We start from the raw sequence: 26,447 nt of genomic DNA, 5'->3' as shown, positions 1-26,447 counted from the left end.
ATGTTTCACTCTTACACAAACAACAAACTCACAACATGTATGAAAAACGAAATACCGGTACTTATCCAGTGTTTTTCCCAAGTATTTTCCATAGATACATTAAAAAATATATATGTTTTGATTTAATTGTATCCATTATGAGGTCAAAGTAGCTTTGTAACTGTTTGGTCCCTTGACGCGGAACCATTGTTGTATCTGAACTCGAAATAGACGGAAATTGAGCACTTCAGAGTTTTACTTTAGGCGGCACCGTATGCAGCAAGCCCAGCAAGCCGCTGACAAGTTAATCACGGCATCACCGATTTCTCAGTGTCGATTGTGTGTTTATTTACACGCCGACATGCCTGTTGAATGTTTACAATGGGATACATTGGAGGCCTTGAAAAACTCATCAAAAGGAAGACAGAAATACAACCCAGATTGGCCCGAAAGGGGGGAGGTAATGAATGTGACCACTACCTAGCATTCTAGCTACTGGTTCACCTACTGGTTCACAGTTATTCTAAAAGTTGTGTTTTTACTTAAACAACATTGGAAGATGATCAGTATAGTTGGCTCATGGCTAGTCTGATTAATCTGGCTGTAATAAACAATGAATTGGTATATGCAGTACCAGTCAAAATTTGACACCTACTCATTCAAGGGTTTTACTTTATTTGTACTATTTTCTACATTGTAGAATAATAGTGAACACATCAAAACTATGAAATAACACACATAGAATCATGTAGTAACCAAAAAAGAACAAATCAAAATGATTGTATTTTATATTTGAGATTCTTCAAAGTAGCCAACCTTTGCCTCGATGACAGCTTTGCACACTTGGCATTCAACCAGCTTCATGAGGTCGTCACCTGGAATGCATTTCAATTAACAGGTGTGCATTGTTAATTGTTAATTTGTGGAATTTCTTAACTTAATGCGTTTGAGCCAATCAGTTGTGTTGTGACAAGGTAGGGGTGGTTTACAGAAGATGGCCCTATTTGGTAAAAGACCAAGTCCATATTATGGCAAGAACAGCTCAAATAAGCAAAGAGAAATGACCGTCCATCATTACTTTAAGACATGGTCAGTCAATCTGGAAAATTTCAAGACTTGCTTGGGCCAAGAAACACGAGCAATGGAAATTAGACCGGTGGAAATCTGTCCTTTGGTCTGAGTCCAAATTTGAGATTTTTGGTTCCAATCGCCTTGTCTTTGTCAGATGCAGAGTAGGTGAACAGATGATCTCTGCACTTTGTGGAAAATGGCACCGATAGATAGGGCAGCCGTGCTTCTAGCCCCAAGGCAACTTTGCAGTATTTAGTTTTTTATGTGTTATTTCTTACATTATTAGCCTATAAATGTTTTTGTGTTATTACATACAGCCGGGAAGAACTTTCGCATATCGGAGCAGCGGTAATTCACCAGCATTACAGCCAGGAATACGACTATCTTACTTTTTCCAACTCAGGAGGCGCACACGCACCACTTCCGTGTATATTACTTGCTAATGTTCAATCTCTGGATAATAAAGTAGACGAGCTCAAGGCAAGGATTTCCTTCCAGAGAGACATCAGGGATTGTAACATATTCTGTTTCACGGTGACATGGCTCTCTTGGGATATACTGTCTTTGTCCATACAGCCAGTTTGGTTCCCAGTTCATCGCGCAGACAGGAATTAATATCACTCCGGGAAGAAGTGCGGGGGTGTATGTTTCATGATTAACTACTCATGGTGTGATTGTGATAACATACAGGAACTCAAGTCCTTTTGTTCACCCGACCTAGAATACCTCACAATCAAATGCCGACCGTATTACCTCCCAAGAGAATTCTCTTCGGTTATAGTGACAGACGTGTATATTCCCCCTCAAGCCGATACAACAACGGCCCTCAAATAACTTCACTGGACTTTATGCAAACTGGAAACCACATATCCTGAGGCCGCATTTATTGTAGCTGGGGATTTTAACAGAGCAAATTTAAGGAAAACGCTACCGAAGTTATATTAACAGTTGACTGTAGTACTCACGCTGCTAAAACACTCGACCACTGCTACTCCAACTACCGGGATACCTACAAGGCCCTCCCCGCCCTCCCTTTGGAAAATCTGATCACGACTCCATTTTGCTCCTCGCTTTCTATAGGCAGAAATTCAATCAGGAAGTACCCGTGCTAAGGACTATTCAACGCTGGTCTGACCAATCGGAATCCACACTTCAAGATTGTTTTGATCATGCGAACTGGGATATGTTCCGGGTAGCCTCTGAGAATAACATTGACGAATGCACTGAGTTTGACTTGAGTGACTTCAGTTTATCAGGAAGTGTATAGGAGATGTTGTACCCACTGTGACTATTAAAACCTACCCTAACCAGAAATCAAGGGTAGATGGCAGAATTCGCGCAAAACTGAATGTGCGAACCACCACCTTTAACCATGGCAAGGTGACTGGGAATATGGCCGAATACAAACAGTGTAGTTATTCCCTCCGTAAGGCAATCAAACAGGTGAAACGTCAGTATAGAGCCAAAGTGGACTCGCAATATAATGGCTCAGACACGAGACATATGTGGCAGGGTCTACAGACATTCACGGACTACAAAGGGAAAACCAGCCACGTTGCCGAGACCGACGTCTTGCTTCCGGACAAGCTAAACACCTTCACCCGCTTTGAGGATAACACAGTGCTACCGACGCGGCCCGCTACCAAGGACTGTGGGCTCTCCTTCTCTGTGGCCAAAGTGAGTAAGACATTTAAGCATGTTAACCTTCGCAAGGTGTTGGTCAATTTCTTCAACAAATGATCAGGTCTATATAATTATCAAACATACATTAGTAATGGAAAGGAAATACAGACTCTGTTTAAGTATTAAAATGATCCTTTAGTAATTCAATTATAGGCAGAAGTTGGTACAGAGTACAGTGTATGATAGCTCTCCACAGGTTCTGCAAAATGTCTAAGACATCCTGTAACTCATATAGCCTCTCCCAGTCCTCCTTGTGAGTTACCCTGGCAACAACATTTTAATAAATCTAACCTCCCCCTGACAGCAGCAACCATCTTATCAGCAATTAAAAGCTCAGAAGTGGGTTTGACTGAACCTTGAACTTTCATCACAAGTATAGAGTCATAACAAGGTGAACGAGTCCAAGCATCTTCTGACAGGTGGCTGTTTTCATCAGGCCTGCGGTAGCCTTGTGTTCTCAGGAAACCAGATAACCACGGTGGGGCCCAGACAGGAGGAGTATGAACGTACTGTAGTTTTCCTTCTTCTGATAGTGTCTGAAGGGCACAACACTCAAAACAGGTGTTAATGCACACACAGAGGTCTCCTAGAAGAGGAGACCTTACAGTTTATCATAACACAATTTATTAACCCTTTAAAAGGTTTGCGGCCTTGGTTTAAGCCTCTTCAAAGGCTGCCGGCCAAGGCATCTCTAGCCGTGTCCTCAAAGCATGCGCAGACCAACTGGCTGGAGTGTTTACGGACATATTCAATCTCTCCCTATCCCATTCTGCTGTCCCCACATGCTTCAAGATAGCCACCATTGTTCCTGTGCTCAAGAAAGCAAATGTAACTGAACTAAATGACTATCGCCCTGATGCACTCACTTCTATCATCATGAAGTGTTTTGAGAGACTAGTCAAGGATCATATCACCTCCACCTTACCTGACACCCTAGACCCACATCAAATTGCTTAAGGACCCAATTGATCCACAGACGATGCAATCGCCATCGCACTGCACACTGCCTTATCCCATCTGGACAAGAGGAATACTTATGTAAGAATGCTGTTCATTGACTATGCTCAGCATTCAACACCATAGTACCCTCCAAACTCATCATTAAGCTTGAGGCCCTGGGTCTGAACACCGCCCTATGCAACTGTGTCCTGGACATCCTGACAGGCCGACCCCAGGTTGTGAATGTAGGAAAACAACACCTCCACTTCGCTGATCCTCAACACTGGGGGCCCCACAAGGGTGCGTTCTCAGCCCCCTCCTGTACTCTCTGTTCACCCATGACTGCGTGGCCACGCACGCATCCAACTCAATCATCAAGTTTGCAGACGACACAACAGCAGTAGGCCTGATTACCAACAATGACGAGACAGCCTACAGGGAGGAGGTGAGGGCCCTGAGAGTGTGGTGCCAGGAAAATAACCTCTCACTCAACATCAACAAAACAAAGTAGCTGATCGTGGACTTCAGGAAATAGCAGAGGAAGCACCCCCCTATCCACATCGACGAAACCGCAGTGGAACAGGTGGAAAGTTTCAAGTTCTTCGGCATACACATCACTGACAAACTGAAATGGTCCACCCACACAGACAGTGTGGTGAAGAAGGCGCAATAGCGCCTCTTCAAACTCAGGACGCTGAAGAAATTTGGCTTGGCACCTAAAACCCTCAAACTTTTACAGACAATTGAGAGCATCCTTTTGGGCTGTATCACCGCCTGGTACCTTACTGCCCGCAACCACAGGGCTTTCCAGAGGGTGGTGCGGTCTGCCCAACGCATCACCGGGGGCAAATTACGTGCCCTTCAGGACACCTACAGCACCCAATGTCACAGGAAGGCCAAAAGATCATCAAGGACAACAACCACCTGAGCCACTGCCTGTTCACCCCGCTATCATCCAGAAGGCGAGGTCAGTACAGGTGCATCAAAGCTGGGACAGAGAGAAGCTGTTTTTCCAGTCTATCTCAAGGCCATCAGACTGTTAAATAGCCATCACTAACACATTAGAGGCTGCTGCCCTATATACATAGACTTGAAATCACTGGCCACTTTAATAATGGAACACTAGTCACTTTAATAATGTTTACATATTTTGCATTGCTCATCTCATATGTATATACTGTATTGTATTCTATTGTACTATATCTTAGTCTATGCTGCTCTGACATTGCTCGTCCAAATATGTATATATTCTTAATTCCATTCCTTTACTTATTATTGTGTGTATTGCTGTGAAATTGTTAGATATTACTTGTTAAATATTACTGCACTGTTGGAGCTAGAAACACAAGCATTTCGCTACACCCGCAATAAAATCTTGCAAACACATGTATGTGACCAATAAAATTTGATTTAATGTGTGGTTCCCACCGTGAAGCATGGAGGAGGTGGTGTGGGGGTGCTTTGCTGGTGACACTGTTGGTGATTTATTTAGAATTCAAGGCACACTTAACCAGCATGGCTACCACAGCATTCTGCAATGATACGCAATTCCATCTGGTTTGCGCTTAGTGGGACTATCATTGTTTTTCAACAAGACAATGACCCAACACACCTCCAGGCTGTGTAAGGGCTATTTGACCAAGAAGGAGAGTGATGGAGTGTTGCGTCAGATGACCTGGCCTCCACAATCACCCGACCTCAACCGCAGAGTGAAGGAAAAGCAGCCAACAAGTGCTCAGCATATGTGGGAACTCCTTCAAGACTGTTGGAAAAGCATTCCAGGTGAAGCTGGTTAATTAAGAGAATGCCAAGTGTGTGCAAAGCTGTCATCAAGGCAAAGGGTGGCTACTTTGAAGAATCTCAAATATAAAATAGATTTTGATTTGTTAAAAAAAAAATTGGTTACTACATGATTCTATATGTGTTATTTTATAATGTCTTCACTATTATTATACAATGTAGAAAATAGTAAAAATAAAGAAAAACCCTTGAATGAGTAGGTGTGTCCAATGCTCCTTACAAGCCAGAATGTTGATTCAAATTACATTTAAACGTACTCTACCGGTTGTCTGTGCGGTTTGTCCTTCAGCTACTCGAAATTTGACCCGAAATATCCACAGGGAAGTATTGTTTACCCAACTTTTTAGAGAGCCTGTAGGTTAGAGAGCCTGTAGGTTATATGATTCTAATATTGACTGTTGGGGAGTAATGGATTACATGTAATCCGTTACATGTAAGGGATTACAAAAAAAACTAACTGTAATCAGTTACGTTACCAGCAAAATATTGTAATCAGATTACAGATACTTTTGAAAAACTAGATTACTCTGAGGATTACTTTTAAAATTCAGGAAGGATGTTTGCGAAAAAAATGAAAATTAATCTCTGTTTTCTCAATGACATTCAAATCAGCATTGAAAAAAGACGTTAAAATTTGTTCAATGTGAGTGAGTCTGACCATAAATCAGAGACAACTATGGTGACACACCAAATGTGTTTGATGGATCGCGGGAAAAGAGCAGGAATGGGCTTGACAGCAGTGGTGTAGTCTACGGCGATACGGATATCACTTATTATTGATATCTACATAACACATTGATGTGAATCACACTGCTGCTCTCTCATTTAGCTATGTGCGCCTTACAGATTGTGGTTGTTGTGGATGGCTGTTCACAAATCTAAATGTGTATTTGAACCCAATAATGGTTGACCCCAATAATGGTTGAATTCAAGAAGTCTAAGCTGCCTATCAATCATTGTTTTTGAAACCATTGGCTAGCCAGTGAAAAATGCACTCTTGTAACAGTTGCATAGTGCAGATCCCAGCCTATGGAATAAAAGTGAGGCTTTTATTGTTCAATGTAATTCATGCTGATAAAAAAAAAATCATAGGCCTAATGGACAAACTCACACTTTTGATAGACTTAAAGGGGTCATCTGTAGTTGCTACATCGATTTTTTGCTTATTTATTTAACCTTTTTAACTAGTCAAGTCAGTTAAGAACAAATTCTTATTTACAATGACGACCTACCCCGGCCAAACCCAGACGATGCTGGACCAATTGTGTGCCGCCCTATGGGACTCCTAATCACGGCCGGGTTGTGATACAGCCTGGAATCGAACCAGGGTCTGTAGTGATGCCTCTAGCACTGAGATGTAGGGTTGCAGGGACTGCTGCGCCGTTCGGGAGCCCTTATAAATTATATATATCCATTGATTCTTGAAGAATATAACTTATAAATGCCTCATGAGCTTGGTTTAACTGTCACACTCCATGAGAACCCAAAATATGAGCTTGTTTGTCTGTAAACAAAAAATGTATAGCCTCATAACATGGTTAAAACAATATTTTTTCTATAATGGATGGTCAGTCCTTGCATACATCCTGTAAGTCTGTCTATTAATCTGAGAGTGGTTACGTTTATCCATCCCTCAGCTTTTTTATCAAAACAGAGGCGGGACGACCGTTTTGTTATTGTTTCATCTGTGTATTTGCCCTTTAAACAGCTGCATATTATCAAGATATCAAAGTGTCACCAACTGTAAAGGGGTGCGTACTGGCGGCAGAGAAGTCAGGCGCAGGAGAGCAAAAACTGATTTACAACGGCGTCGTTTAATAAACATAAAAACCACCGTAAACAGAACAGTCAATGAATGGGTCAACCAAAACCCGGTATCCACTAGCATAACGTACACAAGCACTACAAGAAACAATTCCGGACAAGGACATGGGGGGGGAACAGAGGGTTAAATACACAACATGTAATTGATGGTATTGAAACCAGGTGTGAGGGAAGACAAGACAAAACCAACAGAAAATGAAAGGTGGATCGGTGGTGGCTACAAGGCCGGTGACGTCGACCGCCGAACGCTGCCCGAACTAGGAGAGGGACCGACTTCGGCGGAAGTCATGACACCAACTAAAAGGTAAACAATAGGCCTATAGCAAATGCAGCATATGTCATTCATTTTTCACATGTAAATAGCACTTTTCAGTAGGGCTCAAAGCATGCCATTCCATTAGTGCAGCATTTATTTTTTAACTCTAATCAATGAGTCCAATCAGTCCTACATGACAACAAAATCATAAACAACAGAGTAGGGCTGGCTAATAAGTCCTTCGTTTTGGGGACATGCTCAGATAAAATATTTCCAAGTCCTATTCTTGAAGATCAAGGTGTCTAACATGTATTGTAATGACTGGAGTTCTGATAGACTTTGGTTTTTAATGTAAAGATATAATTTATTCATATTATTATTATTATTATTATTATTGTATGTAGTAGAAAGCGATGGGTTAGAAGAAGCCTACATAACCAACCCATAAAGTAAAGTTTAACATCCATATATGGCCAGCTATGTAATCTTTAACATTGATTTATCCTGCAATAGATGTCATTCAATTGGTAAGTGACATTTTTGTCTTCTTCTAATTCCTCTTAAGAAGAAAGAAATCTAAAAGTAACTGAATGTAATCAGTTTACGTTACTGAGTTTGGAAAATCCAAGAGTTACGTTACTGATTACAATTTTGGACAGGTAACTGTAACGGATTACATTTAGAAAGTAACCTACCCAACCTTGAATATTGAGCATCCGCCATTCACTCTCCATTAAATGGGCAGAATAATTAGCGATCTAAATGATTACAAACGTTATGACAGTGATTTAACAGTTTGCAATTGTGATAAAATAAACAACAAACAAACCAGTGACTATGGCTTGCACAAATTCTGTGCAAGGATGTTGGTTACCAGTGCAGTGACTTGATCAGCTGTGTAGCTAACTGTTATATTTAGCAAGCTTACTGGCATGAAAAGCTTTCTTAGCCTATTTTAATTACCCTGAAGTTGTAGACATGCATCCCCACAATTAAAAAGAAATGACTGTTATCAGAAATCAGTCCGTAGGTCAGCATGTTTCTCTGCGATCGTATCGTTGGGTCTGCTGAGCACAGTCAGCAGCTGACTCTGGATACTACTGCAATGATTAGTTGTGGCAGAAGAACAGCTGCTTCATGAAAACTCATAATGTAAGAATTAGCACCAGTAACTACTGTAGCTTGCTAGCTAGCTTTTGATGGGAGATTCAATGTTGTGTGTGCAGCACTAACTAGGTAGCTGGTTTAGGGTTGCAAAGGGTCGGAAACTTTCCGGTAAATTTCCAGAATTTTTCTGGTAAATTTCAGGAATTTTCCATGGGAAGTTAAGCCCTAGAATTTGGGGAATTTTGTTTAAATTCATCAAAAAAGTTAGGTTATAACAGTGAAACTTTTTTGTGGGATACACATACGGCAATTCTAGGTCTTGTGGTATATTTTGGTTAAACTATCCCCAATTCAATGGAATTGCAACCCTCTCATTGCACCATGCATTTTTCCATCACATGATGCCGTGCACTCTTCCATCACATGTACAGATGATTCTCAAGATCTTGCACACTAATGACATGCAAATTGAGCCCACACTACCTCACTATCTGAGCCAATGACTACATGCTTTCTGGTAAGTTTTGATTACAATACTGGGTGGGGTGAATTTATTTTATTTGACATACATACTTTTCTTGTTAACTAGTAAGTAGTAGCCTACAGCAAAGTGTGTTTAAATCATTTCTAACTTGTTAACAATTTCTGCCAGTTAGTTTTTGCTACCATGTGGGTTTTAGCTTGCATGAGCCTGCTAAATGAGGAGTGTTAATTCACCTCTTTCCATACATGTTTCATTTTAAAACGTTTATCTTACAAAGGAGTTGTTTAATCAAACTGCTTAACTATTTATCTCTACATGGAATTGTATTTGTTTTTTTTTACTCATTATTTTCCTAATCTTTACAGGAAAATGCCACGGGCACTATCTGATGTGTGGAGACATTTCACTGCAGCTAATGTAGAAGGAAAAGCTGTGTGCATTTGCAAATTCTGTGCCAAATCATATGTGAAGAATGCAACAAAGATGCAGAATCATTTAGCCAAGTGCATAAAGTTCCCTCAGCGCTCACAACAAGCAACCTCTGACAAAAGTCCCTCTACTTCTATTCGAGGTGAAAATGATGAATCGGACACCTTATCGATAGCAACTTCAGCCATCAACATCAATCCCACCAACATCAGACGCCTCAGAGTGCAACTTGTCCTTGTTTGGGAACACACACACCAAAGCACGCAACAGGCTGATCAATACAAGGGTTGAAAAATTGGTGGCCATCTGGGCAAATTTGAGGCTTTTTGAGCCTGACAACAAGCCATCCTCAACAAGGTTGGAAAGTGACAGTGAAGATGAGGCCTCAGAGTCTGATGTTCAAGAGGTGGACATTGAGGAGGTCCAGGGAGAAGACATGGAAGCCTGACAGGAAGACAACCAAAGCTTTAGTTTCTAGACTATCATTTTACAGATGTATGTTGAAAACGTTTTTGGGAGATGCGATAGATCATTGGGGATCATTCAGTATTCCCTTTCTTTTGTTGTTCAGTGAAACCATCCCATGTGGCAAGTCAACTTATTTAATTAAAGTTCAATTCGTACCTAAATAGTTTTTTTTAACCTCTATTAGAAGGATTTAATCATTTGCAATTATTTCTACTTATGATAAGTTAAACGGTTTATGTTTCTGTCTCAATATGATATGATAAATATACCCAATGCAATAAAACATGTACGTCTATAACATAACACAAACATAACATCTAAAACATTAAATGGTATTAATATTAATTTCCATATATTCCTGTTAATTCCCACAGAAAGTTTCCACCTCTGAATATTCCCCAAGATGTGCAACCCTAAGCTGGTTGGTTAGGAGCATTGTTTCAGTCAAAAAGGATTTCAGTGACGGCTCAGCTAACGTTAGCTTTAATGTTGGACAAATTTATGCTAGCTTTCGTACCATAGTCAAACTTCAGAAATACTGCTCATTGACGTGCAATAATCCTTTTCAAAATGTCACATGGGGCGACTTCCTCACCAGTCTTCCTCACCAAAAAAGCATCAACATTATTGACATTTATTGTTTTAGTTTAGATTAATTCAGATAGTTTTGAGGCAGGTAATATTTTTGAATGTTAGACTACACATTGTAGCAGAACTACTTTCGAGTTATTCCATGAACCTTTGCTAGATACGAGACAGATCGGTGCAGGGGGAATCGACACGCTATCTGATATAAGACAATGACCAAGCATGCCATGGCACTTGGGCATTGATTGTTCTCTTCCTCTGATTCAGAATATACCATTTTTATTGTCATGGCATGCTTGGTTCAATATCCATTGACGAGAGAGAACCGAATATACAATACAAAACTAACTTTACCCCTGAATAAAACTATGGCTCTCTATAAAGTCAGATAAACAATACTTTCCTGTCTATATTGTATAGATTGCATATACCAATTAATTGTGTATTACAGCCTGATTAATCAGACTAGCTCATGACATGTCTAAGATTTTAGTTTGCTTGCCAACACTAGATAAATATTTGAAATCAGCCTTTCATTGGATTAAATGTGATATTGCTAGCTGGTTTATCATGATCCTTTCTTATGTCTCCTGCAGGAAATTTTGTCAGGTTGTAATGAAGCTCCCAGCTTGTCCCCACTCTCTGGGGTCATCCTGAAGAGGCTTAATGTAAGCCCTCATCCCCTTCAAAAGACCTTCTCTTTGGGCTCTGCTTCCCGTGACCCAAGCCCTAGCCTGTCTGAGGAGACCGCAGTCTCCTCAAGCTCCTCAACCAGCTCATTCCCTTCAGCCAATGATCAGCCCACTCCCAGGTCGAAGAAGGAAGAGGAGCAGGTAAGTCTCTCTCTCCCATATTTGAACTCTTTGCACACTATTTTTGTACATTCTCATTAACCTATTACAACAAATTTCTATTCATATCAATCTGCAGCAGATTGTTGGTGATGAAGAAAGTGCCCCAGATGCCAGTGACGATCTCAGCCCTGTCTCCAACCCCGCCATCTCCCTGCTGTCTCCCAGAGCAACTCAAATGGTAGGACTTGCATGTGTGAGAAGAAACATCGTGCCAAGGTTGCATAGGCTACTTGCTGTTTTTTTTCTTAGCTAGTTTGTTCATGAATCAACATATCACTGTTACATATTGTCTCCAACACTGTTTGTTTACTATATATGTGGGAGCCATCATGGCATTATGTTATGTTGGCATTTCATACCTAATCTAGAGCCTTGAATGTTCTGGTGCAGATGGAACTGAGTCTGAGGCAGGAGCTGCAGGAGATGCTGGGGGTCAGTGGCGAGTTGTGAGTCAGAGCAGCTCAAACGCTTTGAGGAGTTGATGGAGCTGAAGCAGAGGCAGGAGTACCAGAGTATGAGGGACATGATGAACACAGAGTAAGCACTGCTTGTTTTACCTCAAAAAAATGGTCTCCTTTTCACCCACCAATAGGCTTCTGTCCCTGTGACAGGACTGAAAATGTGTTACGTGTCAATCTTCATTCGCTGCTTGTCTTTCGCTTGTTTAAAAGAACACAAAAAAGCCTTGGGCGTCAAGAGAAGTTGTAAGAAGAGCACAAAAACAGATTAAAGGTTTTGAAAGTTTAACTACTACAAATTCAGAAAGCAAAATGCAAAACAATAGTGTTCAGATAAAGATGGAAAAACCTCCTCCACAGATCCTGAACCTGTGCCTGCGGGAGGAGGAGGAGCAGCAGCGTTAGCGGGAGACGGAGTTTGAGAGACCGAGAGCTGGAGGGCAGGGAGAGACTGCGCGCTCTCAACGCCATCCAGGAAGAGATACTGGAACTCAATCAGCTCCTGGAGCTGGCCGCACCCACCCAATCAGACCCCACCCCTGGTCTCACATCCTATAGCACCCGCGCCAACCATCTATGCTCCCAAGTGTCGGAGGTGGTGCGCACAACAGCTGAGGTCAGTGAGATCCTATTCTTCATTCATCTATAATGGCATGAGTCTTGAATGGCCTAAATTGCACTTTCAATAGACATTATAGCACCACATGTCAAATGGTGGAACTCTTCCATCATGGTTTTTCATCAGAGTATGGGGGAAAGTAAACATCTCCATTGTTGCGATCCTGTTTTATGTCCCTGCTCTGGTCAATATGTGTAAGTGGCTGTGTGCTTGTGTAGGGGGAGTTCTCCAGTGTGGAGGACATGACGGTGGCAGAGCGGGCACTGCATGAAATAAGGTCACTCATCCGGGTGATGCAGGAGGCGGCTGCCCAGGCGATGAGGAAGAAGGAGCGGGAGGGGAAGAGTAGCGCAGGAAGTTGGCAGAGCTGCAGGCCCAGCAGGAGGAGCAGAAGAAGAATGCAGCTCTGTCAGCCAAAGAGAAAGCACAGAATAAGGGTAAGGAGAGGGAGGATAAATGGATGGATAAAAGGAAAGTCAGGAATGTTTTAGTTTGGATACAAATGAGTGAAAGGTTAGGAATTGAACAATCGGTTTAAAAGCTCTGTTCTGCCGAGTGGTGCAGCGGTCTAAGGCGTCACTACAGACCCTGATTTGATCCCAGGCTGTCTCACAGCCGGCCGTGACCGGGAGACCCATGAGACAGCGCACAATTAGCCCAGCGTCATCCGGGTTAGGGGAGGGTTTGGCCGGCCGGGTGGCGGGCCGCGACTCCTTGTGTCGGGCCAGGTGCCTGCAAGCCAGTGATGTAAAGTACTTCAGTAAAAATTCTTGAAAGTACTACTTAAGAAGTTATTTGGGGTACCTGTACTTTACTATTTATATTTTTGACAACTTTATACTTTTACTTCATTACATTTCTACCGAAAATTATGTACTTTTTACTCCATACATTTTCCCTGACACCGAAAAGTACTCGTTACATTTTGAATGCTTAGCAGGATAGGAAAATGATCTAATTCACACAATTATCAAGAGAACATTGCTGGTCGTCCCTACTGCCTCTGATGTGGCAGACTCACTAAATACATGCTTCATTTGTAAATTATGTCTGAGTGTTGCAGCATGTCCCTGGCTATCCGTAAATAAAAAAAACAAGAAAATGGTGCCACCTGATTTGCTTAATATAAGGAATTTGAAATTATTTATACTTATACTTAAGTATATTTAAAACCAAATACTTTTATACTTTTATTCAAGTAGTATTTTACTGGGTGTCTTTCACTTGAGTCATTTTCTATTAAGGTATCTTTACTTTTACTCAAGTATGACAATTGGGTACTTTTTCCACCACTGCTGCAAGCTGACTTCGGTCACCACTTGTACGGTGTTTCCTCCGACACATTGGTGTGTCTGGCTTCCGGGTTAAGCGAGCAGTGTATCTTGACCTTCGTCTCCCCCGAGTCCGTACGGGAGTTGCAGTGATGGTACAAGACTGTAACTACCAATTGGATATCATGCAATTGGGGAGGAGAAAGGGGTAAAATAAAATAAAAAATAAAAAGCTCTGTTCTTCCCAAAGGCCTGCAGAATAAAGCTGAGCAGAGTGGTATCAAGAGCTCCAGGTCTCAGCTAACCAGTGGTACCAAGAGCTCCAGGTCTCAGCTAACCAGTGGTACCAAGAGCTCCAGGTCTCAGCTAACCAGTGGTACCAAGAGCTCCAGGTCTCAGCTAACCAGTGGTACCAAGAGCTCCAGGTCTCAGCTAACCAGTGGTACCAAGAGCTCCAGGTCTCAGCTAACCAGTGGTACCAAGAGCTCCAGGTCTCAGCTAACCAGTGGTACCAAGAGCTCCAAGTCTCAGCTAACTAGTGGTACCAAGAGCTCCAGGTCTCAGCTAACCAATGTGCGTAGTCTTTTGAAGGCCTGAACAACTCTAAAGATATCCAGGTTGGTTGATCCTGCATGAATGAGAAATGCCGTTATAAGGAGAGGGAGGATAAATGGATGGATAAAAGGAAAGTCAGGAATGTTTTAGTTTTGTGTGAAATGCCGTTATAGGAGTACCCACTTGCAGTACCCACTTTATGATACACCTTCACATTAAAAGCTGCATGAAAAATTAATGGCAACATTCCTATTGCTTAGTTTTTTTTTATGTTTCAGAAAAAGAAGGTAAGAATGAAGCTCCAGAAGGCAACCGCCATCCATGTCAGCCAGATCTCAAGTGCGTCTGTGCGTTATGAACAGGGATCAGAGACAAATGTTATTTCTTTTTTTATCTTTATTTAACTAGGCAAGTCAGTTAAGAACAAATTCTTATTTTCAATGATGGCCTAGGAACAGTTCCTTGTTGCCTTGTTCAGGGGCAGAACAACAGAATTGTACCTTGTCAGCTTGGGGATTTGAACTTGCAACCTTTCGGTTACTAGCCCAATGCTCTAACCACTAGGCTACCCTGCCGCCCTGCCATATCTATGGTACAGTGAAAAAAAGGTAAACATTGCTATAACATGTGAGATTGAAATTGTCTACTGCATGTTTGTCAAATACCCAGATTCCAAGCTCAGCGACATTTTTGACAAGCTGTTGTCTGGGCGATCGGTGGTGTCTGGAGGGAAGTCTGTGTCCACCTCCTAACAGCATAACGGCATGGACTTGGTCAGCTACAAACTGGCCAAGAAGTTTGTGGGGAGTTCACATGACCTTGAATTTGAACTGGTGGAGACACAGGACTATTGGTCTGTATTGTCTCTTTACAATAGAATGTGTCTTCCATACAGTGCCTAATGTTTAATCAAATCAAATTTGATTGGTCACATACACATGTTTAGCAGATGTTATTGCGGGTGTAGTGAAATGCTTGTGTTCCTAGCTCCAACAGTACAGTAATATCTAACAATTCACAACAATACACACAAACCTAAAAGTAAAATAATGGAATTAAGGAATATATAAATATTAGGATGAGGAATGTTGGAGTGACAGACTAAAATACAGTACAATAGAATACAGTATATACGTATGAAATGAGTAAAGCAAAAATATGAAACATTATTAAAGTGGCCAGTGATTTCAAGTCTATGTATATGGGGCAGCAGCCTCTAAGGTGCAGGGTTACGTAACTGGGTGGAAGCTGCCTAGTGATGGCTATTTAACAGTCTGATGGGCTTGAGATAGAAGCTGTTTTTCAGTCTCTCGGTCCCAGATTTGATGCACCTGTACTGACCTCGCCATCTGGATGATAGTGGGGTGAACAGGCAGTGGCACAGGTGGTTGTTGTCCATGATGATCTTTTTGGCCTTCCTGTGACATTGGGTGCTGTGGGTGTCCTGGAGAGAAGGTAGTTTGCCCCTGGTGATGCATTGAGCAGACCGCACCACCCTCTGGAGAGTCCTGTGGTTGCGGGCAGTGCAGTTGCCGTACCAGGCGGTGATACAGCCCGACAGGATGCTTTCAATTGTGCATCTGTAAAAGTTTGTGAGTGTTTAAGGTGCATTTCTTCACATTTCTTCAGCCTCCTGAGGTTGAAGAGGCACTGTTTCCCCTTTTTCTAGGGTGTCCAGCTGTTGCCCCTTCTTCACCACACTGTCTGTTTGGGTGGACCATTTCAGATCGTCAGTGATGTGTTGTGTCGTCTGCAAACTTGTTGATTGAGTTGGAGTTGTGGGGCCCCTGTGTTGAGGATCAGCGAAGTTGAGGTGTTTCCTACCTTCACCACCTGGGGGCGGCCTGTCAGGAAGTACAGGACCCAGTTGCACAGGGCGGGGTTCAGACCCAGGGCCTCGAGCTTAATGATAAGCTTGGAGGGTACTATGGTGTTGAATGCTTAGCTAGAGTCAATGAACAGCATTCTTACATAGATATTCCTTTTGTCCAGATGGGATAGGGCAGTGCAATGGCGATTGCATCGTCTGTGTATCTATTGGGGCGGTAAGCAAATTGAAGTGAGTCTAGGGTGTCAGATGAGGTAGAGGGTGGTCCTTAACTAGCCTCTCAAAACACTTCATGATGACAGAAATGAATGCTACAGGGTGATAGTCATTTAGTTCAGTTACCTTTGCTTTCTTGGGTACAGGAACAATGGTGGACATCTTGAAGCAAGTGGGGACAGCAGACTAGGATAGGGAGAGATTGAATATGTCTGTATACACTCCAGCCAGCTGGTCTGGGCATGATCTGAGGACGCGGCTTGGGATTCCGTCTGGGCCGGTTAACACGCTTAAATGTCTTACACGTGTCGGCCACGGAGAAGGAGAGCCCACAGTCCTTGGTAGCGGGCCGTGTCGGTGGCACAGTGTTATCCTCAAAGTGGACGAAGGTGTTTAGCTTGTCCGGAAGCAAGACGTCGGTGTCCGCAACGTGGCTGGTTTTCCCTTTGTAGTCCATGATAGTCTGTAGACCCTGCCACATATGTCTCGTGTCTGAGCCGTTGAATTGCAACTCTGCTTTCTCTATACTGACATTTTGTCTGTTTGATTGCCTTACGAGGGGAATAACTACACTGTTTGTATTCGGCCATATTCCCAGTCACCTTGCCATGGTTAAATGTGGTAGTTTGCGCTTTCAGTTTTGTGCGATTGCTGCCATCTATCCACAGTTTCTGGTTAGGGTAGGTTATAATAGTCACAGGGGGTATAACATCTCCTATACACTTCCTGATAAACCGTGTCAGTGTATACGTCGATGAGGCTACCCGGAACATACCCCAGTCCACGTGATCAAAACAATCTTGAAGCATGGATTCCGATTGGTCAGACCAGCGTTGAATAGTCCTTAGCAAGGGTACTTCCTATTTGACTTTCTACCTATAGGAAGGGAGGAGCAAAATTGAGTCGTGGTCAGATTTGCCGAAGGGAGGATGGGGGAGGACCCTGTAGGCATTTTGAAAATCTGAGTAGCAGTGGTCTGTTTTCTCAGTGTGAGTGCTACAGTCAATGTGTTGGTAGAACTTGGGTAGTGTTTTCCTCAAATTTGCTTAGTTTTTTTTATTTAATCCATTTTAGAATAAGGCTGTAACGTAACAAAATGTGGAAAAGGTCAAGGGGTCTGAATACTTTCCGAATGCACTGTATAGTATGCCAAAACTAAATTTGCATATATCATGGCCAGTATCATGAATGCAACATTGGATAAAATGGTTAATCCTGGTGCTAAACTTACTGAGTCATTGTTCCTTACCCTTGTTGAGAAGATCATTATCAAGGTAGTTAATGTGGCTTCTTGCTGTGTATGTGTCACAAGAATTTTCAATCCCAATGATAATAACTTACAATCAATAAGCTTTGACCAATCCCCAAGGTTTGTAAGACCCTGGGTTTAATAATAATTAGGCAAAGACTCAGTTTATGCAAATGTTCGTACAGTTTATTCACGAGAACGTTCTGAAATCAAAATGCAAACACAGTCTTTATAACACACACATAAACAAGTTCAAATCTTAAGCTACGCCTTGCTCAGACAGTCGGTGTTTTTACACTACACAGATACATTCTTTCTTTAATCTGCAACATGCAACTGAGCCACATGGGGTCCCGTGTGGCTCAGTTGGTAGAGCATGGCGTTTGCAACGCCAGGGTTGTGGGTTTGATTCCCACGGGGGACCAGTATGGAAGAAAAGAAGAATGTATGAAATGTATACATTCACTACTGTAAGTCGCTCTGGATAAGAGGATCTGCTAAATGACAAATGTAAATGTAATAATCTTCTGCAAGCCTAACAGTTTCTCCACTCCATGGGTGGAGACAGTCTGTCAATAGCTCCTCTTATCATTTGTTTCACACTTGCACCCTGCTTACATACTAAAAAGGAGCAAAAGGTCCTGGTTCTAATTCTGACTAAAACTACACACGTCATATTACAAATTTATGATTCTAATAAATTTCATACAAATATATGGTTTCAGGGTGAAATTCTTTAGTCATTACTTTAAACATATACATTCCATTATCAGTATGGTTCAAGGTTTTTTTTCTGTCATATTGTTTCCTTTTTTCTCATTCACTGCAGTGACAATCTTTGGGTTCGCCAAAGTCATATTGCATTACTTGTAGATTTCAACCTATTGGGTATTTTTATTGGATGGATTTCTGTCCCTTAAGGTTTTGGGAATGTGACTTCCTTTACCTTGACTTTCTGTTCTTATTTGTTGATTACTTTTAGAACCAGTAACAATCATGACATCCACTATTCAAGTCATATAGTCAGTGTTGTCGTAGATAATGGAAGGTAATCCACCAACATTTGTTCATAGACATAGTCATAGTCATTTTCTCATGTTTTTATAGTGTATATACATGCATACATACCACTATTTCTCAGTTGGTGCTGAACCAAATAATTATAGAGAGAATACTTGTGTAACTTGTAAAGTATGAAATGTTAGAGCCATATCTTGCAAAATAGAACAATGTAGTGTTCCTGAATGAAAACATGATACATTATCAGTTTACTTATTTTTATTGAACATTTTTACATGTATGCACATCATTGGGGTGTTTTTAAATTGGTTAGGAGTTTGGGTACCAGTTTGTCCAACAGATGCTGCCAAATTATAACAATAATTTCACTTCTTACACCCTGCATAGTTGATAAGAATGATAATGTAATTAATCTGGCTATGACTGGAACCCTCAAGAACAACAATGAGGAAGAATTAGCATCAGTCAAGAAGTTAACAGATAAAAGAGAATCCTGAAACAGGATTACTGTGCATTTTCTTAGGGGAATTCAAACCCTGAACAAAAGAATATACTGATTATCAGATGTAGCTAATTAAAATAAGCCATGTTAGCTTGTGAAATCATTTTAACCTTCAAGTAAATTGTAAAATAGAATGGGGGGAAAAAATGTAATCCAAAATGCTAATGTAGGAGGTATTTGACAATGTTTACACAGATGCAATGTAAATTTAAAGCTGCTAATTTGGTTTTACTTATGTTATATACACTGAGTATACCAAACATTAGGAACACATAATGTCGACTCCCCTTTAGCCCTCAAAATGGCCTCAATTCACCAGGGCATGGACTCTACAAGGTATCGAAAGAGTTCCACAGGGATGCTGGCCCATGTCGACGCCAATGATTACCTCAGTTGTGTCAAGTTGGGTGGTGGACCATTCTTGATATACACAGGAAACTGTTGAGTGTGAAAAACACAACAGTGTTGCAGTTCTTGACACAAACCGGTGCGCCTGGCACCTACCATACCCCATTCAAAGGCACTTAAATATTTTGTCTAGCCCATTCACCCTCTGAATGGCACACATACACAATCCATGCCTGAATTGTCCCAAGGCTTAAAAATTCTTTAACCTGTCTCCTCCCCATTGAAGTGGATTTACCAAGTGACAATAAGGTTCATAGCTTTCACCTGGTCAGACTCATGGAAAGAGCAGGTGTTCTTAATGTTTAGTATACTCAGTGCACATGTCACTGCAGCCTTGACACTGTGGGACACCAGGTAGACAGAATGCCACAGTAACCAAGGATCTACAACTAAACGGCTTGCTGCTGCCAGTTTATTCAAGCAAATTAACACAGATCATTTGGGTGCATTTTCACAGGAAATAAATCAAGAGGTTGGCCTTTTGCCTAACCCATATTAGCTAGAGAAGTCCATTTCTGTGAATTACAGAAGGAGGACAAGATCCTTAGGACAAATGTATAGCATTTTTTTTCACCCATCTCTCCTTAATGCAATCACATCGCCTGACATCTCCTGATTAAGTAAGGGCTGGAAGTGCTATTGAATCAGATCTCCTAGTGCTGGTCAATATTTAGAGCAGGGTCAGTTTGACCCTTGTGGCTTTCTGTAGCTTTCTCCATTCGTCTGTACCAGCTCTTCACCTTGGTGTTCTCCATCATGTCATCCCAGGCCTCAAGACCCTCCATCACTCTCAGGATCCCATACACTGCCTGCAGAGAGAAGAGTCGTGGACATAATTAGCAAACACTGCCTATTTACTATTTGTCTATAGTAAACAAAAAGCCAAACAAAAGTCTCATCAGCTAAACTGCATAAGAAAGAAGAAAATACAAGTTATAGAAATCTAAGATAATACTTCACATGACATGTGGTGCTCTTACCAGGTCAGCCAGATTGGGCTGGTCTCCACCCATGAACTTCCTCTTCTTGCCAATGGCCACCACCCACTCATTGACTGCCTTGTACAGATCCTGTCTCACGTCATCCTGCAGGTTGTGTCTGCAGGATAGAGGTGTTTAATATAAAACAGAGCTCATCACCAAACATTGGCTGGTTATTCAGAAAAATCCACTTATTCAAGAACTATTTACAAAAATCATATACATGTACAAAACCTTATAGAGCAGATCATCTTTCTTTAAATAACTTTTTTTATTGGGGCACCCACCTACTTTTCAGTCTTTTTGAGATGACAAACATGGCAGCTGCTCCAACATACTTTGCAAAGAATCCCTCATAAGTGCCAAACTTGCCCTCACGGACAATATAGTCAAAGGAGGCCAGGGCCTCTCCAGTGGTCCGGTAAACATTGGGTGAGATCAGGTGCACCAGCCAATCATCTGCCCACTTACGCCATTTGATCTCCTCCCTAAAGCAGATTGAAGGGAAAGAGAATAAGAGAAAGGAACATTTAAGCCTAACTGATGCTTGACATTTAGTATTTTATTAGTATCCCCAATTACTACTCTTCCTGGGGTCCAAACAGGAAACAAAACACAAGTAAAATACATAACACAATACAAAGTACACTACATGACCGTAAGTATGTGGACACCTGCTCGTCGAATATCTCATTACAAAATCATGGGCATTAATATGGAGTTGGCCCCCCTTTGCTGCTATAACAGCCTCCACTCTTCTGGGAGTTCCACTAGATGTTAGAACATTACAGCAGGTACTTGCTTCCATTCAGCCACAAGAGCATTAGTGAGGTCGGGCACTGATGTTGGGCGATTAGGCCAGGCTAGCAGTCGACATTCGATAGGGTTGAGTGCTCTGTGCAGGCCAGTCAAGTTCTTCCACACAGTTCTTGCCAAACCATTTCTGTATGGACCTCGCTTTGTGCATGGGGGCATTGTTATGCTGAAACAGGAAAAAGGGCCTTCCCCAAACTGTTGCCACAAAGTTGGAAGCACAAAATCCCCTAGAATGTCATTGTATGCTGTAGCATTAAGATTTCCCTTCACTAGAACTAAGGGGCCTAACCCGAACCATGAAAAACAGCCCCAGACCATTATTCCTCCTCCACCAAACTTTAGTTGGCACTATGCAGGTAGCGTACTCCTGACATCCACCAAACCCAGATTCATCTGTCGGACTGCCAGATGGTGAAGCGTGATTCATCACTCCAGAGAACGCGTTTCCACTGCTCCAGAGTCCAATGGCGGTGAGCTTTACACCACTCCAGCTGACGCTTGGCATTTCATATGGTAATCTTAGGCTTGTGTACGGCTGCTCGGCCATGGAAACCCATTTCATGAAGCTCCCGACGAGCAGTTCTTGTGTTGGCGTTGCTTCCAAAAGCAGTTTGCAACTCGGTAGTGAGTGTTGCAACCGAGGACAGACAGTTTTTGTGTGTTAAGCGCGTCAGCACTTGACGGTCCCATTGTCTGAGTTTGTGTCCTACCACTTCACAGCTGAACCGGTGTTGCTCCTAGATGTTTCCACTTCACAATAACAGCACTTACAATTGACCAGGGCAGCTCTATCTGGTCGGAAATTTGACAAACTGGCTTGTTGGAGAGATGGCGTCCGATGACAGTGCCACATTGTAAGTCACTGAGCTCTTCAGTAAGGCCATTCTACTGACAATGTTTGTCTATGGAGATTGCATAGCGGTGTGCTTGATTTTTTACATCTGTCAGTAACGGGTGTGGCTAAAATAGCCCAATCTACTAATTTGAAGGGATGTCCACATACTTTTGTATATAAAAAATGTCTGCCATAAGATGTTCTTTTATCTGGTTTTATTGCTAGCTTGAATTACCTGGGGTGGCAGAGAGTTCCATGTAGTCATGGCTCTACTTACTACTGTGTGTTTCCCAGCCTCTGTTCTGGACCTGGGAACTGTGAAGAGACCTCTGGCTGCATGTCTTGTGTGGTACCGATGAGTGTCTGAACTATGTGCAGACAGTTCGGTACATTTAACCCATCAACACCTCACACAAAGACCAATCGTGATGCAGTCAAATCTCTCAACTTTGAGCCAGGAGAGATTGACATGAATACCACTGACATTCTCCCTCTGTGTACATCTACAGTAAGTACAATACAGGCTGCTCTGTTCTGGACCAACTGCAATGTCCTTCTTTGCCGCACCACCGGGCAGTAGTCCAGCTGTGACAAAACTAGGGCCTGTGGGACCTGTCTGGTTGATTTAGATGTCAAGAAAGCAGAGCAACACCTTATCATGGACATATTTCTTCCCATTTTAGCAACCATTGAGTCTACAGTATATGTTTTGACCATGGCAGCTTGCAATCTAGTGTTACACCCAGAAGATTAGTCTCCTCAACTTGCTGAATCGACACATTATTCAGTAATAGATCTAGATGAGGTTCAGGGTTGAGAGTGATTTGTCCCAAAAACGATGCTTTTAGGTTTTTTTTATATTTAGTACCAGTCTATTGCTAGTTACCCATTCTAAAACTGACTGGAGCTCTATGTTAAGGGTGTCAGTTATTTATTTGACTGTCGTAGCTGACATGTACACAGTTGAGTCATTAGCATATATAGACACAGGCTTTATTCAAAGGTCAGTGGAAGGTCATTAGGAAATATTTGGTACACCCCTCAACCGAATTCCATTAGACATCCATTAATACACTGAATAAAAATAAACACAATATGCAACAATTTCTAAGAATTTACTGAGCTGCAGTTTACATCTCATTCAAATAGAGTTGATCAGGCTGCTGAATGTTGTCCCACTCCTTTCAATGGCTGTGCGAAGTTACTGGATTTGGCGGGAACTGGAACACGATGTCGTACACCTTGATCCAGAGCATCCCAAACATGCTCAATAAGTGACATTTCTGGTGAGTATGCTGGCCATGGAAGAACTGGGACATCTTCAGCCACCAGGAATTGTGTACAGATCTTTGCGACATGGGACAGTGCATTATCATGCTGAAACATGAGGTGTTGGAGGAGGATGAATGGCACGTCAATGGGCCTCAGGATCTCATAACGGTAACTCTGTGCATTCAGATTGCCATTGATAAAATGCAATTGTGTTCATTGTCCGTAGATTATGCCGGCCTATACCATAACCCCACCATGGTGCCCTCTGTTCATAATGTTGACATCAGCAAAGTCAGCCACACAACACCATACACACTGTCTGCCATCTGCCCGGTACAGTTGAAACCGGGATTCATCCGTGAAGAGCATTTGCCCACTGAAGTCGGTTACGATGCCAAATTGCAGTCAGGTCAAGACCCTGGTGAGGACAACGAGCATGCAGATGAGCTTCCCAGAGACTGTTTATGACAGTTTGTGCAGAAATTCTTCAGTTGTGCAAACCCACCGTTTCATTAGCTGTCCGGGTGGCTGTTCTCAGACGATCCCGCAGGTAAAGAAGTCGGATGTGGAGGTCCTGGGCTGGTGTGGTGATCTGCGGTGGTGAGGCCGGTTGGACACACTGCCAAATTCTCTAAAACGACGTTGGAGGCTTATGATAGAGAAATTAACATTAAATTCTCTGGCAACAGCTGTGGAGGATATTCCTGCAGTCAGCATGCCAATTACGTGCTCCCTCAAAACTTGAAACATATGTAGCATTGTGTTGTGTGACAAAACTGCACATTTTAGTGACGTTTTATTGTCCCCACTGAAGCACCTGTGTAATGATCATGCTGTTTAATCAGCTTCTTGATATGCCACACCTGTCAGGTGGATGGATTATCTTGGCAAAGGAGAAATGCTCACTAACAGGGATGTAAACAAATGTGCACACCATTTCTGAGAAATAAGCTTTTTGTGCATATGGAAAATTGCAGGCAACTTTTATTTCAGCTCATGGAACACTTTATATGTTGCGTTTATATTTTTGTTCAGTGTAAATAGGTAACTCTCAATCAATGATAAGGCAGAGAATGTAAATCCATAACACCTCAGTTTTCAGCAATAGGTTATGATCAATGATATCAAAAGCTGCACTGAAAGTTAACGAAACTGCTCCCACAATCTTCTTTTTATTCATTTCTTTCAGCGAATCATCAGTCATTTGTCAGTGCCGGGCATGTTATTAGGTGCCCTTCCCTATAAGCATGCTGAAAGTCTTCATTTGTTTTCTGTAAAATATTGTATTTGGTCAAACACGATTTTTCCAAACTTTTGCTAAGCACCGGTAACGGGCTGATGGGTCGGCTGTTTGAACCATTTTAAGGGTGCTTTGCCATTCTTGGGCAGCGGAATGACCTTATTTGGTCCATTATGCATGAATATGAAGGCTTAGCGTTTGTTGTTTGCATGTGATGCCTACATTTGCTAATCTGGGAGTTGTCAGACTTATTTTCTATGCCTTATCCCTCTCAGCCATATAGTTTTTTAATTCATCATCTACCCATGAGGATTTGGCAGTTCTAACAGTCAGTTTCTTGATGTGCGCTGGCCTATCTGTAACTGGAAGAAGCAATCTCATAATCTAAAAAGAGTAGTGATGTATGTACACCTTTAGAGAGATCTGGACAGACATACATGTATTTTCATGACTGACCCATGTACAGAGTGGTTCTTGGTCATTATATGGTCTGCAGTAATTTGGCACCCAATGTGTTCACCTACTTTCTGGAATCTTTCTCGGGGTACATCGTCTGACCTTCAGCTTCATTCACCATCACCCAGTACTTGTTGTTGAACTCGATCACCTCTTTCCCCTTCTCATTGACGGCCTTCATCTCTGGGTAACAGCGCAGAATTTCTGAGACAGTTTTATCCCTGCAGGGGGAGATAGAGAAATCAGACCACTTCATGTAAAAGAAAACACAAGAACTCTTTTCATAGATGTAGTTACTTACTTGCTCATCAACTGTGTCTTCAAGGCACTGATTATTAATGAGGAGTCATTCAGTTGCTGATGAGTCAAGAGCACAGAAGGGGAGAGAGAGAGAGAACACCTGACAAGTCTTGCCATCATCCCATACACACCTGTACGTTGTAACTATAATACCAAGTCATGCAGAGTGACTGTGTCCCCTCTTACCACATCATCATTCACCATCACAATTGGCACTTTTCTGTAAGTCGACCACTTGATTTCCTTCCTCATGACGGGGTTGACCTCCACAATCTCATAAGGAAGCCCATGGTAGTCTAGGAAAGCTCTCACTTTACTGCAGAACGGGCAGGTCTTGTACTGATACAGGGTCAACTTCAGGCCACCAACAGAAGGCTGACAAAGACAGAGAAGTCAGTTAAAAGTCAATTTCATTCATTAACGTTACATATACATTTACATCGCAAAATTTGGCACATTTGAGGATATAGCATTGGGTAAGCTACTTGACAAAAGCACACCACAGAGGTTGTTAGCTAACAAACATAAGATTACTTTGCTTCGGGTATACATGGCAAGTAATGAAAATATTTTTCACATCTAATATTCTTGCCCAGTATTATTACCTTGACATCTTCTTCAGCAAGGTGATGTTGGACGGAGAGCTTTATTGTTTGATACAAGCCAAGCCCCCCTCCAAACAGGAACGCACCCCCCAGGACCCTGCCACCGCGCAGAGGTGTGCTAAAGAGCAGTTTGGAACGGAATCCTGCACCACCTGTTCTGTAGGCCCTGCTCGATCCATGTAGCGGGACCCTTGGAATCAGGGAGGCAATATTCCCAGCACGACATGGTGGCGACTCCAAAATGTGCCAGCCGACCTTACCGAGAGTTCTCGCACAGGCGGCTGCCATCTTAATTTTACATAAATTCCCACAATTCTGTGCGTTGGGACTTGTTC

The 26,447-nt window shown here is 42.2% G+C and overlaps 1 protein-coding gene and 1 pseudogene across 1 annotated transcript; one reads left to right on the top strand and one right to left on the bottom strand.

The window, feature by feature from the left end:
* Positions 1 to 88: 88 nt before the first annotated feature.
* On the top strand, positions 89 to 15,338 carry LOC115164687 (nucleoporin GLE1-like; annotated as a pseudogene).
* A 4,654-nt stretch (positions 15,339 to 19,992) lies between these two features.
* Positions 19,993 to 26,440, bottom strand: ptgesl (prostaglandin E synthase 2-like). The gene is made up of 7 exons (XM_029717405.1): positions 26,113 to 26,440; positions 25,694 to 25,882; positions 25,509 to 25,564; positions 25,276 to 25,428; positions 20,876 to 21,076; positions 20,589 to 20,706; positions 19,993 to 20,417 (listed from the first exon to the last, which is right to left on the bottom strand). The coding sequence occupies exons 1-7, from the start codon at positions 26,398 to 26,400 to the stop codon at positions 20,262 to 20,264; spliced, it is 1,161 nt and encodes a 386-aa protein (XP_029573265.1). The 5' UTR covers positions 26,401 to 26,440; the 3' UTR covers positions 19,993 to 20,261.
* Between the last annotated feature and the right edge of the window lie 7 nt (positions 26,441 to 26,447).

This window comes from Salmo trutta, chromosome 27 (genome assembly GCF_901001165.1).
Source record: "Salmo trutta chromosome 27, fSalTru1.1, whole genome shotgun sequence".
Classification (NCBI taxonomy): Eukaryota; Metazoa; Chordata; class Actinopteri; order Salmoniformes; family Salmonidae; genus Salmo; species Salmo trutta.
Note: the sequence above shows the minus strand (reverse complement) of the source record. Positions and strands in the feature narration are given on the sequence as shown.

Bases quoted from the DNA above. Each gene is read 5' to 3' on its own strand.
- ptgesl (XM_029717405.1), bottom strand. From the start codon at position 26,400: ATGGCAGCCGCCTGTGCGAGAACTCTCGGTAAGGTCGGCTGGCACATT. The intron at 25,883-26,112 runs GTAATAATACTG...TGTCTTTGTCAG, and splicing joins TTGCTGAAGAAGATGTCAAG to CCTTCTGTTGGTGGCCTGAA. The intron at 20,707-20,875 runs GTGGGTGCCCCA...TCTATCCTGCAG, and splicing joins TCAAAAAGACTGAAAAGTAG to ACACAACCTGCAGGATGACG.